We start from the raw sequence: 14,202 nt of genomic DNA on the forward strand, positions 1-14,202 counted from the left end.
GCTTGAGTCTGATTGGTATTGATAATAGAGTCATGTGATTAATGTTGCAACGTCTCATTGATAAAACTGGTACTGCCACTGTTGGTGTCGCTGGCAAAAAATAAATAAAATCTAAGCCAAAATAAATAAATAAATATGTAGTATAAAGAGGAAAGATGTGAAGCTCAAAGTAGCGTAAGAGTAGCGTTTGTTCTTCACAAATCTACTCAAAAGTAAAAACTATGGCTTAGTAAAACTACTCTTAAAATAACATTTTTCTTAAAAAGTTACTCAAGTAAATGAAACGGAGTAAATGTAACTCATTACTACCCACCTCTGCATTTATAGTGTAGCAGATTTCAGTGAATTTATCTGAATTTTGACATGGTGCAACCTCACCCATTTAGTATTGCTTGAGGACAACTTACAAATCCAACACGGTATCTTGGTCCAGGAGGCCCAGGCGGTCCTGGTGGCCCAGCTGGTCCCATTGGTCCAGGTAAACCAGCCAATCCAGGCTCCCCGGTTGGTCCTGGTAAACCAGCATCTCCTTGAGCTCCCTGTTGAACGGAATATATTCAGAGTGGAAAAAAAAAATAGAAATATGCTAAATTTATTTAAACAGACGGTGGATTGATTGAAGGTTTATGTTGTTTGCATGATCAATTGTCATGTGATTGGAAGCATTGAACAAAAAAATCTTCACCTTCTGTCCAATTGGTCCTGGATGACCGAGCACACCAGAATCACCCTAAAATGAGATCAAAATGAATAATGAAGTTACTATAATCACATTTCAACACTTTTCCAAGCCCTTTAACTCATTCACTCTCAGCCATTTTCACCGGAGCAAGGCCCTTCACTCCCGGCCGTTTTACAGGATTTTGACTGATTTTGCAAGGCCCACAGAAAATTATGTTCTATTGCTATATAAACATGGAACCCACCAAAAGAAAGATTAGACTCTCTTCTTTCAGCAGAAAAAAAAGTTAGTTCATATCATTTTCCATTCTTTAGAAATCAGCATTAGAAAATAGCTTAGTTTGAGCAATTTTCCAATTTCTGACGAAAAAATGGAGAAATTGAGCTTTTTGCGAAAGCATACATTTCAAACATAACTTTGACTTTAACACAGCTATTTTTTTATTTTAGTTACATCCCAAACATCTAAATAATGTTTTCCGTTTACAAAATAAGATAAACAAGAAGACAAATAGAGCTTTTGATAGCAAAGTAACAATTTATTTACACATAACTAACTGAAAGATGACACTGTTCTGGCCGCGACAGCCGGTTAAACTTTTCCCTCATCGCTGCCTGTCTCATAAAGATGAATTTTTTTGACTCTCTGCGGGATCTGCTCGTGAGCAGCACAGACTCAAAGGCACAAGAGGTCCCGGTCGTTCTGCTCAGTCGTCCAGCGCCTGGCATCCCGGGCATCTTATCGGTTGTTCTGCTCGGTTGTCCGCCGCCTGACATCCATTCGGTCGTCTTCCGCCGGCGCCCGCCCATGTGGCTTGGCCGTTCGTTGCCGTTGAATCGGGTTGCGGTTCTTACAAAATGTGCTTCTGCCCTCCAGTGGCCAGTTTTATTGCTTTAAAATGGATTTTCAGCTTTGTGCTTTGGAGTTAAATTGAATCAGAACCCAGAGATGTCTTTTTTGAAAAAAAAACAACAACAACAAAAAAACAACCTAAAAGATGTTTAAATACGTCTTTGGGACACTGAAACAATTAAAAATAGAACATATTTATACGTTTTTGGAGCAAATGAGTTAAATTCAAACATAACATTTTAAAAATGAAATGACCTTTTCTCCTTTTGGTCCAGGGGCTCCTGGTTGGCCATCGACGCCTGGTAAACCAGCTAAGCCCTGCCAGCCAGAAATTCATATCATGGAGTGTATTTTGTCACTGTAGGGACACTTTTATCATTAAATACAGTATATTTGCACTCACGGGTTGACCCGGCGGCCCATCTTGTCCTGGGGGTCCAACTGCTCCAGAACTTGATCCCGCGTTTGGCCTAGCAACACCAGGTGGACCGGGGGGACCTGGCGGTCCCGGTGGTCCTGGCAATCCCTAAAATAAAACAAAAGGAGACATACCAATTCACTGTGGTCAAAGTTTTCATGGTTCCATCTAAGCCTGTCGCGATATGCAGTAAGCCAGTTTATCGCACGGTAAATAAAAATAAGGGCAGTAATTTCCCGGCTGCTATTTATCACCGTGTGCGTGCGTGCATACATTTGTGTGTTCGTGTGTTTGCGTGATCTGTGTGTTGATTGCAGTTCTTTTCACAGATGTTTATTGGTCATCAACACGCCATAGAGTTAAAGTTCAAACATACAAAATAAGGAAACACATTTATATTAAACATTGTAAAACATTAGCATTGCTACAATGATGCTAATGGGAAAAAGACAATGTACTAACTACTTTAGCCTGCTATAAAATATTGGCAGTCTTCTCTAAAATGTAAAATTGCAGTTAAAAGTTAAAACTTCAAAAACTTGCTGGTTAATACATTAGAAAATGATTTGAAAAAAGAGGAAAAAGTGTTTTACTGACACTACATGAATGATGAAAAGAGAAGTGCACTTTTTTTCTTTTTTTTTTTTTTTTTTTTTCTTAAAGCTTACGGTTAGCCGCTTTGCGGACTTACTTCTGGTGAACATTTCAACATAAAAGCAGGGCATGTTCGACATATACTGTAAATATAGACTTCTGAAGTTAATCGCACATACTTCAGATTCCACACTAAGAATAGCTTTAAAATGACACCCATTATGAAAAATCTGATTGGCAATGGTAATAAAATTGGCTTCAAATTTGCCAACATGTGAACTTTGTTGGACAAAAGTTTGGATCAACACTTTTGATAGGCTCTAATTGGCAGAGAACAAAAATGGCATTGGGTTTCTAACTTATTTCATGTTCCTCACTTAGCTAGCTTTCAAATGACTCGGTATGCATTGTGTGTGTGTGTTTTTTTTTTTTTTTTAAGTATAGTTTGTGTTTTAATAACAATTTATTGCATTTGAATGGGTGATTCCATTGTTGATGTCAATAATTACTTACGCAATGCTCATGGGTGCTGAAGCCTATAAAATCAGTTGCACCCAAGCGCCAGCAGAGGGCGGCAAAACTCCATAAAACACAATTAACAAGTGGGCATTTCACTCTACTGTCATTTAAATCTGTCAGAGCGGGAAATGTGCGTTAATTGCGTCAAGTATTTTAACGTGATTGATTTAAAAAATTAATTACCGCCCGTTAACGTGATAATTTTGACAGCCCTAATTGTCACTGATTGAATTGGTTAAAAAGAAAAAAAAAGACAATAATATCACATATCGGCGGCTATATCGCCTACTAGAATTTGTTATCGCGACAGGCATAGTTTCGTCACGCAATTTGTGGCTTTGAAAGCACTTACCCGGACTGATTCCAGATCAGGGAATCCTGAGCCCTCCATGTCCACATAGGTCTGAAAAAGATCCATTGTATTGAGTTCCATTTAATCAATACTCATTTTCATGACTCAGCATGTAACTTGAGATTCACTTACAGATCTACTTCCTTGTCCTGGGGGGCCGGGAGGACCTGGTGGCCCCCTGGGGCCAGGCTGACCCTCACCACGATCTCCCTGTATGTATCACTCTCATTAATTTTACAAGTTACACTCAATTTTATTATTTATGGTTCATGTTCCGCCATCCATCTGTTCATCTAACCTTTTCTCCTTTGAGTCCAGGATCGCCGGGGGTTCCTGGGAAGCCTGGGGGTCCATCCACACCCTGAATTGAGAAGTCCAGCCATTATTTTGAGGTAGGAGTAGTTACAATTGAGACTACACATGTGAAAGAAATGTGTAAAAAGTACAACTCACCCTTTTTCCATCTTCTCCAGGATCACCCTGTACAATAACGCATACAAGTATAAATCAATAGACATAAATTCCTTGCCACAAATCATTCAACCTGATAGACAGCCCCTAAAACATTTCATTTATGCCACTGAGAAGTATTCAACATAAAAACACTAACTGGTTCTCCATCCTCTCCCGGTGGTCCCTGAGCTCCAGGGGCACCTGCTGGTCCAGGTGGTCCTCGAACTCCAGGTACACAAGAAGGATCCGAACCCTCTTTGCATACTGAGACCTCTGACGCAAGCCCCGGCGGTCCAGGAGGTCCTGGGGGACCAGGGGGGCCGGGCTCTCCCTTCTTTCCTTGGTAACCAAATCCTGCACTGCCCTGAGAAACGCATGAACAGTAATTGCTGTTATTCCGACAGGGATTGATTCAAATTATTTTGTTTATTTGTTTTTAAAATTATTTATTCTAAAGGGAACCTCGGACTTAAAGACTTGTAGGCTCTAATAAGCCACCATTGTTCTCTTTTAGAGCTGAAACGAATACTCGAGTAACTCGAGTTTAAAAACTGATCTGAGTAATTTTATTCACCTCGAGGAATCGTTTCATTTTGCCAGCTCTAAGCATCACGTTTTGCCCGGACTACTTTTAATGCGGCACGACGCGCTGACGTCACATGCGTAGCGGAAGAAGCAATAAAAAAAACACTTACCGCAGCCGACAGCCGCTACAAAATACGCCGACGTTGCTAAAAACTACGCCCGTAGGATGCTAGTGTGGTAGCACGTAATGTCCGATGCTTCTCATAGATATCGCATGCATTTAGGACTAGATGCGAAATGACAGACTCGGCCGCATATGGGCAGCGTTAGTAAACAGCCGCCATCTTTAAGCAGTAGACTTCTCATCGCTAATTAATATAACGTTACTGTCACTCGTTCACGTAACGTTAGCCCTTCGGAGGGCTAGGTTTCTATTGATTATGACCACTGTCGATGCGTGGCTAACGTGTCTTACATACAGGCTTTATTTAATCTGTAAAAACACAGCGCTGTAGAGTGATGAGGGTGTAAAATTAAAACATAATAAAGCTAACTGTCAGTTTTAGCTCAGTAGTCATTGCTGAATAAAACACCAAGTAGCACTGGTCCCTCATGTGCTCCAATACAGCAGGTATCGTACATTTATTTTGAAAACTGTAAAAACTCAAAATCCTATCAGTACTTACAGTTCAGACTAACTTAAAATTTAACTAGAACTTAAAAATAGCTTGACACAAATGGAAATTAAATTGAAACACGTGGGAAAAACACATAGCTTTCAAGTGATGTGTGTTATCAAGCGTAATTACATTTTTAGGTAAGAAATATGTTTTTTTTTCCTAAGATCTAGAAGTTTTTTGAGTGAAAGCAGTGAATTTTTTTCTAGTCACATCTTAAATGCAATTGTTGGCTGTTTTCAACAATGTACATCGAAAATAAAGACATTGATTGACTGAAAATGGTTCAATATTGGATTAAATGTCTTTAGTATATTTATAATTGCTCTTTACCTAAAAAAAAAATGTTTTATCCGATTACTCGATTAATCGATAGAATTTTCAGTCGATAACTCGATTACTAAAATATTCGATTGCTGCAGCCCTATTCTCTTTTACTAAAATATGTTATTAGAAACACATTATTGCCATTGATTTACAAATATTAGGCCTGTCAACAATAACGCGTTAACGACCATGATTAATCTGGAAATATTAACGCATTAAAAAAAAAATAACGCAATTTATCGCTCACACTAAGTTTTGCCACAACTGCCTCCTGTAGTCCCACACGCTGATGTTTACATTCTCCGCGCGGCAATGCAGGACATAATGCAGCCAGCCACGATGAGTGAGGATGATGACAAAATTCCGTTTTAAAAAGCTGCCTAATGGAAATCTGGATAAAACCAAAGTTGTGTGCACATACCTATGTAATGAACTGTCATTCGACCGAAGTTCAACCAGCCTAAAGTACCACCTTCGGGCACAGCTAGTGTTAGCAATGACACTAACACCGCGGGAAACAAGCCACAGTCATCAAGCTACACTGGCAGAGTGCGGACTCGGACTTGTCAACAAAAGACAACAAGTAGGTTGACTACTGCTATCGCTACATGGGTAGACAGAGACTGTAGAGTGTAGAACCATTAACATAGTCGAAGACGAGGGCGTTGAAAATCCAATGACAACAAACAACAACGACAAACAACTAGACAGGTACAAGGCAGTGCCAGCATGGACTCATGTCCACGACAGTGGTGGTCTGCGCACAGTGGTGCCCACAGTAAGCTGGCCCATGCAAAAAAAAGTATCTGGTCACACCTGCCACAACCGTTCCTTGCGAGAGACTGTTTTCTTTGACAGGGCACATTGTTCAAAAGAAAAGGTCTGCTCTGGTATCTGAAAATGTCAACAAGCTAGTTTGCCTGAGCAGTTGGTTAAAAAAATAAGAGTATGACTGGCTAACTTAAGCAGTGTTTCTAAACACCTTTACACACAGTTTAGTGTAATCTTTTTCATTTAAGTGTGTGAAAATTGACTTTTTTTTTTTCATATCTCACACAGCTTTCAGGCCATTTTGTGTAAAACTGCAAATGCTGCATTTATTTGTGTGAGATGTTCAATTTAACAGACAAGTTGTTTACACATTTTTTAAACACTAGCTATTGTTACTGTATTGTGCTTGTCTGCTCTTTAAATTGGCAGTTAATTTTGGGTAAAATGCCAAACGGTACTTGAGCCACATTGTTAGTCTGAGGCACTTTAATCTGTTAAAGCTCTTTGCTGTATCATACAATTTATTCTTATTTTTTCTGTTATTTTATACGAGCTGAGTTGTTAAATAAAATTTTAAAACTCTGTTTGGTTAAGTATTAATTCATTCACACATCATACATTTCATCTTAAAACAAATTTTAAGTCAATTATAGTATTTTCCTAGATTTTTTTTTCCTGAAGAGCAACTTTATTTATCCCAAGGGAAATCTGATTAATCATGATTAATCACACAGTTGACATATGATTAACTAGATTTAATTTTTTAATCGTTTGACAGCACTAATAAATATATAATATTTAATACATGTTTTGGCCTACGGCGGGCGCCATATTTTACACGCGCAAAGCACGCTGGGGGTGATGACGTGGTTGGACTGGACTGGGAGAATAGCTGTGCTGGCTAGCATGCGAAGCTAGTATGGACTGGCATGATGTTGTCACATTCTGCTGCTGGTCAGACTGTTTTGTTACAGGGATGTGGGATGAGTTGCCAATGTCGTACCTGCATCCAATTTCAGCCCATCAGCAGTGTCTTTAAACCGATCCTAGGCGGCTTGCTGAGATATTTACCTTCTTTCATTTGACAGTTTGTCTTTTCCTTCGTTGCTAATTGCATCATTGCTTTTATTTTTTTTTGTCTGCCTCTCACCACGGTTTTCCTTCGTTCTTTTTTATTTTTTTAATTGACCCCGACCTACTGCCATGCACCCTTTTTGTGTCCTCCTTTTCGCGATTGCGTGTTTTTTTTTTTGTGTGTGTTCAGTAAACCCTTCATGCTATCCCTGTTATTGTTGTCTGCTTGCTGTCTGAGGTGCGCTGCATTTTCTAATTCCGTGGTCAAGCCAGCCGTACTTTCGTTTCGTTTCGTCAGTTGCGTTTCCCTTTCAGGATTTACTGCACAGTATATCAACAGTGCTGTCCTGCTTTTCCGCTCAGGTTCAAATTGGAAGGGCATAACCAACGACATGTTAACATAGCTAAACTGACACTGTGGTAGCCCGGCAGCGCCACCCAGTTACGTCACCGCCCAGAGTGTATTGCATCGTCAACAACAATGGCGACCTACTAGTTAAACTAATTTTACAAATGAAAACATTAAAGTGCGTACGACAGGAGGAAAAAAAGTCTTAAATCGGATTATTATGTGAATTAGAATCATATTTGACACAATTCGACTATATATAATAATTTAGCAAAGCGCAGATGACGAGAAATTAGTCTTTTAATCTGCTGGTTAGCCACGCCTACCATTATAGGGCTCTAGCGTCCCCAACAGGTGGATGACGTCAGCGGAGTCACGATTTCATCTGATTTAGTATGCAGCCCATTGAGGGGGGATTATTCACAACGAGGAAAACATGACGAAGAAAGCCGCAAAATGTCAATGTTTCAGTCACTCTACTCCAATATTTTTACAGTATATTCTTTTTTTATCCAAGTGTTTTCCCCCAATAGCTGAATAAATGGCTTGAGAAGGACCAGTCATCCCGTTAAGGGGGAATAATTCAGAAGGAGGAAAACATGACGAAGAGAGCCGCAAAATGACATTGTTTCAGTCTCTCTACTCCAATATTTTTACAGGATTTTCTTTTTATCCAAGTATTTTTCCCCAATAGCTAAATAAATGGCTTGAGAAATACCAGTAAGCCCTATGAGGGGAAATTATTCAGAACGAGGAAAACGTGACGAAGAGAGCCGCAAAATGTCATTGTTTCAGTCTCTCTACTCCAATATTTTTACAGGATTTTTTTTTTTTTTTTATCCAAGTATTTTCCCCAATAGCTAAATAAATGGCATGGTCATGACAAATAACAGTCTTGTGCTAAAATGGAATATGAAATAATAAAAATCCATTTATTCAAGACGACATGACAAAATTACTCCATAATGGTCAAAACTGTCGACTTCACCTTTACTGTCGCACCTCCCGAACGATATTTTATGCCACCTAAATCGGGCTTATGTCATATCCCTTCCCCGGCTTCGGAGAATGTAAACAAACCAAGAGGCGTGACAGCTAGTCGACATGCTAACCCTAACCGAGTGATGTTTCAAAGTCTTCAAAGCTGAAAATCACACATACTGTAAGTAGCCTGGATAATTTCACATGACGACTGGGTTGTCGATTGTCTTCGCCGATCGGCAAACCGCCCTGCGGAGAGCAATTTACAGCTAGTTCCTAGCTACTACGGACAGGGGAGCTCGCCGGGGAAGCAGCTGGACAATGACCTCTGCCAATCAATGACAATAACATGCCAATCCATGATGAAATGTAAGTAGTCCTTTAATTAAAGAAAGTTTGTACTGTTCACTTTGTAATCGCTGTATTGGCGGCTATTTTTAACTTAAAAGTTGCAATTTCTGATCGGTCAGAAAATTCGACAGAACACCGGACACTTGAATGAAGAGGGGAATAAGCCGAGTATACTAGTAGTGCTCTCCCGGTGGGGGGATGTGCGACAAGCCGCCAGTCGTCGGCCGAGTGGACAAGGAGCATGTCACAAAATGCAAGCCACCTACATATTAAAATGATCCTAGTATTTGACATAATACAAAACACAATGTTCACTCACTTCCTCGTAAGTCCCATGGTCCCACAGTAGTAGGGCTTGTTTTGGCCAATATCCACCGGTGAATGGGAACCTTTTGAAACCCCAAAAAGGTGCACACGCCTCACCCTCCTACAGCAAGATTTTTCTGCAGCTGTTTGGCTAGCATGATACGAAAAATAAACGTATTGATCCGCAAAATCAGCTAAATCCTTAGTCCTTCTCATACAACAGTACGGCTGTATAGTGAAGAGGACTCCTTCCTCCGTACACGTCACAGCGCCCTCTTTCTCAACTCAAGACTGTTGCCAGAAGTCACTCATTTTCATGGCACGGTATTCAAAAAACTAAATAAATATAGCGATCGCTTCCACACACATCCAAGCGGTCCATATCATTCAGGAGCATAAAATACCATGTGTATTATGAAATAAACATGCTTTTTCGTGTCACAGGCACTTTAAGACGAAATTTAATATCAAATTATTATAACCCACACTAACATTTATCTTTAAAGAATTACATGTCTTTCTATCCGTGGTACCCTTTAAAGTGCATGTGACATGAAAAAGCATGTTTATTTCATAATACACGCAGTATTTTATGCTCCTGAATGATATGGACCGCTTGGATGTGTGTGGAAGCAATCGCTATATTTATTTAGTTTTTTTTAATCCCGCGCCATGAAAATGAGTGACTTCCGGCTTCGGTCTTGCATTGAGGAGGAGGGCGCTGTGACGTGTACAGGAGAAGGACTCCTCTTCACTATACAGCCTACTTTTGTGTATGAGGACCAGTGTTGTTAATAACGGCGTTACAATATAACGGCGTTACTAACGGCGTTATTTTTTTCAGTTATGAGTAATCTAATTAATTACTTTTCTCATCTTGGCAACGCCGTTACCGTTACTGAGGCGGTAAAGGCGTGCGTTACTATGCGTTACTAAGTTGGTTGAATTAAAAAAAAGTCTGAGAGAAACGGACTCAAGGGGACGAGAGCAGAGCAGGAGTGGGGAAGACGCCGTTGCAACCGCGATGCTAGGTGGCTCCAATAATACCTGACTGCACTGCAGCCATAGCCGACAAGCTACGCCCACATGACAGGGTAGATATCATATTATAGAACTAGATGCAAATGACAGACACTGCTGCATTGCCAACATGTTTTAAGGACTACATGCGTTTGTAAACAGCCGCCATCTTAAAGCAGTAGACCTCCTTTTTTTTAATCTAAAATGCTCCTAAATCGGCAAAATCTTAACTTAAATCTATCTTTAAATGATGAAACAGTTTTAAAACTTACACATGTTTAAAGTAGACAGAAGGGAACTAATGCAATAACGGGAGAAATTTTAACAACTTTAACGATTGATTCACAACTTTAAATGACTTCCACACATAGCAAAGGTTACTAGCTAGTTATCGCAATACCCTTGTGTCTAGTTAAGTGGAGGGTAAAGAATTGGGCTAGGGCCAATTGTCCCCCAAACCCTTTAAGCTTCACATTGTGTGACCTGTGTTTTTTTTTGGGGGGGGGGAGAAAAAAAAAAAAAAATCACTAGTTACTTTGCCAAGTAACTAATTACTCTTACATTCAGGTAACTGAGTTACTAACGCAATTACTTTTTGGGAGAAGTAATTTGTAACTGTAATTAATTACTTTTTTAAAGTAAAATTAACAACACTGCATGGCACTAAATGCGTTAGTAGACAGCCGCCATCTTAAAGCAGTAGACTTTTTAGGACGGCTCTGTTGTAGAGAACCTTCCTAGCGAACCTAAGTAACTTTTTATCTAAAATGCTTCTAAATCGGCAAAATCTTAACTTGAATCTATCTTTAAATGATGAAACAGTTTTAAAACTTTCATATGTCGAAAGTAGAGAGAAGGGAACAAATGCAATAATGGGAGCAATTTTAACAACTTTTAACAGTTGATTCAGGGTAAAGGGTAAATTAAGGTAAAGAATTGGGCTCGGGCCAATTGTACCAAAAACCTTCACAAAAAACTTCACATAGTGTGGCCAATGTTTTTTTTTTTTTTTTTTTTGAGGGGAAAAAAAAAGTAATTATCACCAATTACTTTGCCAAGTAACTAATTACTCTTACATTCAGGTAATTGAGTTACTAACGCAATTACTTTTTGGGAGAAGTAATTTGTAACTATAATTAATTACTTTTTTTCAGTAAGATTAACAACACTGATGAGGACTAAGGATTCAGCTGATTTTTCGGATTAATACGTTTATTTTTCACCTCACGCCAGCAAAACGGCTGCAGAAAAATCTTGCTGTATGAGGGAGAGGCGTGTGCGCCTTTTTGGAGTTTTAAAAGGTTCCCATTCACCGTGGATATTGGCAAAAACAAGCCCTACTACTGTGGGACCATTGGACTTACGAGGAAGTGAGTACACATCTTGTTTTGTATTATGTCAAATACGAATAGAGCGATTACAAAGTAAACACTACAAACTTTCTTTAAATAAAGGACTACTTACGTTTGATCATTGATAGGCATGTGTAAAGCTGTCCTCATGCACATTAGCTGCACAACAACTGCAGCCGCCCTCCTCCGGGGAACGAGCTGTAAATTGCTCTCCGCCGGGCGGTTTGCCGATCCGCAAAGACAATCGACAACCAAGTCGTCATGTCAAATAATCCGGGCTAGTTATGTGTGATTTTCCGCTTCGAAGACTTTGAAACATCACCGGTTCGGGTTAGCATGTCGGATAGCTGTCACGCCTCTTGGTTTGTTTGCATTCTCCGAAGCCGGGGAACGGAAATGACATAAGCCCGATTTAGGTGGCATAAAATATCGTTTCGGAGGTGCGGCAGTAAAGGTGAAGTCGACAGTTTTGACCATTATGGAGTAATTTTGCCATGTCATCCTGAATAAGTGCATTTTTATTATTTCATATTCCATTTAGCACAAGATTGTTATTTGTCATGACCATGCCATTTATTTAGCTATTGGGGAAAATACTCGGATAAAAAGAATATCCTGTAAAAATATTGGAGTAGAGAGACTGAAACAATGACATTTCGCGGCTCTCTTTGTCGCGTCTTCCTCGTTCTGAATAATTCCCCCTCAATGGGCTGTATAGTAAAACCGAAGAGCCCAGTCTCCAACTGACGTCATCCACCTGTTGGGGACGCTTGAGCCCTATAATGGTAGGCGTGGCTAACCGGCAGATTAAAAGACTAATTTCTCGTCATCTGCGCTTTGCTAAATTGTTGTATATAGTCGAATCGTCTCAAAATATGATTCTAATTCACATTATAATGCTATTTATTTTAATGCTTTTTTTCTCCTGTCGTATGCTCTTTAAGGCAACTGAGAAAATAAACGTATCATGATTTGTAGATTCAACTCACTTTTGCTCCTTTTTCACCAGGTTCACCCTGAAAATGGGAAGAATAAAAAGCGTCATTAAGGCAACCTTCATGTCATATCTTCATGTCAGATCTTATTTTTGAATGGATGTAACACATCTGTGATAAGCAGTCATTAATGCTTATGAATGTGTCGTGTCATAATTATGACAGTCTTATGACACCATTGTCAAATAAAGTGTTACCAGTAAAAGTACTGACTAATTATGGACATGTGTCTTTTCAAAATATATGAGACTTCCAAATGTTTCATCCACTTAATCAATTCAATCAAACACTGCTTGAAATACAGTAAAAAAGTTACAATTGTATAACTGCAAGACCCAATAAATTACAAAATAATAATAATAATAATAATAATAATAATAAAAACCTTAGATGCCAAGACTTTGATGAAATTTGAAGTATTTGGCGCCTATGAGTCTCTTCATTATACACAAAATTTGGTCAAGCTTTGATCTTGCGGGGTCATGTCAATAGATTTTGATGTTTTATGACTTCCGTCTTGAAAACAAAGTTCAAGGTTGCTAGCATTGGTGCAAAATCTCTTTGAAAGACCTCTGGAAAATAACCCTGAGTACTTGGAAACAACATAGCTTTACGTCACCATTGGTCCGTAAGATATTTTGTGGCATATCTTTGTGAAAGATAGACTCAATAAGATAATTGTAACAATTTCAAAAAAATCTGGGGGGCAAAACATAGTCCATTGTAAAGTGATGCTATTTGCGCATGGGAAAATTCACAATAATTGCTACATATTTGGCATGAGAATTTCAAGAGAAACATTCCAAGGATCTTTCCTTCACCTTCCCTCCATGACCAGAGTCTCCTTTAGGCCCTGTTAGACCTCTGTCCCCTTTCTCTCCTCGGTCTCCTTTCTCTCCTTTGGCCCCAAAGGATCCTGAAAGGACATTAACAAACTGTGAGACACCACATCAACTTTCATACAGAAACAGACCAGGAAAACACCGATTTTTTTGTAAATGCTTGTAGGGCCCAGATTGAAGTCTAATTTGCTTTCTTGTAACATAATTTTTGAAGAAACTGGTCTCTATCGTGTGATAATAGTGGAGGTTTGCATCAGTAAAATTCTGGAAAGGGGGAAAAAAAAAAGTTTACAATGCTGTAGTAACTGTCATACCCACTAGATGGTGGTATTGACCATTATAAATCAGTGAAGAATGTGTTGTATGTGTGCATATAAAAAGTGACAGTTTGGATTGTGCTGTTCTCCGAGAGAAGAAAAACATTTTGGGTAAAAATAAGGCTGTATAGTACCTGTTTGTCTCATACTCGACGTCTCTTCCTGCCTGGCGACTGGTGGCTGCTGAATAGGCCGTAATGATGGCGGAGCAGTCTGGTGAAATAAAAACACAATCAGTTAAAGTGATGATGATGTTCTCTCTACTGATACTGTGCATACATGAGGTCTTCATTGATTCCCCAATAACCTTAAAGCCCTGGGACAATGTACTTGTTAAAATTAAACCCAAGCATTTGCAACATGATGACTCAGCATTTTGTTGTCCAGGCAATAAACAAACAAAGCCCCGCTGGAAAAACCCCCACACATTTTGCATCATTCGTAG

General features: G+C 39.3%; 1 protein-coding gene across 7 annotated transcripts in view; it reads right to left on the bottom strand.

The window, feature by feature from the left end:
* col18a1a (collagen type XVIII alpha 1 chain a) overlaps window positions 1-14,202 on the bottom strand; it is a 168,434-nt gene that overhangs the window by 21,090 nt on the left and 133,142 nt on the right. For all 7 annotated transcript variants that reach the window (XM_057852300.1, XM_057852299.1, XM_057852303.1 and 4 more), the window contains 12 exons: window positions 13,892-13,970; window positions 13,420-13,514; window positions 12,593-12,619; window positions 4,028-4,234; window positions 3,871-3,897; window positions 3,716-3,778; window positions 3,550-3,627; window positions 3,418-3,468; window positions 1,938-2,060; window positions 1,790-1,852; window positions 686-730; window positions 408-539 (listed from right to left, as the gene is read on the bottom strand). In XM_057852300.1, coding sequence (XP_057708283.1) covers window positions 408-539; window positions 686-730; window positions 1,790-1,852; window positions 1,938-2,060; window positions 3,418-3,468; window positions 3,550-3,627; window positions 3,716-3,778; window positions 3,871-3,897; window positions 4,028-4,234; window positions 12,593-12,619; window positions 13,420-13,514; window positions 13,892-13,970 — 990 coding nt within the window. The remainder of the gene's footprint in view (window positions 1-407; window positions 540-685; window positions 731-1,789; window positions 1,853-1,937; window positions 2,061-3,417; window positions 3,469-3,549; window positions 3,628-3,715; window positions 3,779-3,870; window positions 3,898-4,027; window positions 4,235-12,592; window positions 12,620-13,419; window positions 13,515-13,891; window positions 13,971-14,202) is intronic.

The sequence above is a fragment of the Corythoichthys intestinalis genome, chromosome 12 (genome assembly GCF_030265065.1).
Source record: "Corythoichthys intestinalis isolate RoL2023-P3 chromosome 12, ASM3026506v1, whole genome shotgun sequence".
In the NCBI taxonomy this organism is placed as follows: Eukaryota; Metazoa; Chordata; class Actinopteri; order Syngnathiformes; family Syngnathidae; genus Corythoichthys; species Corythoichthys intestinalis.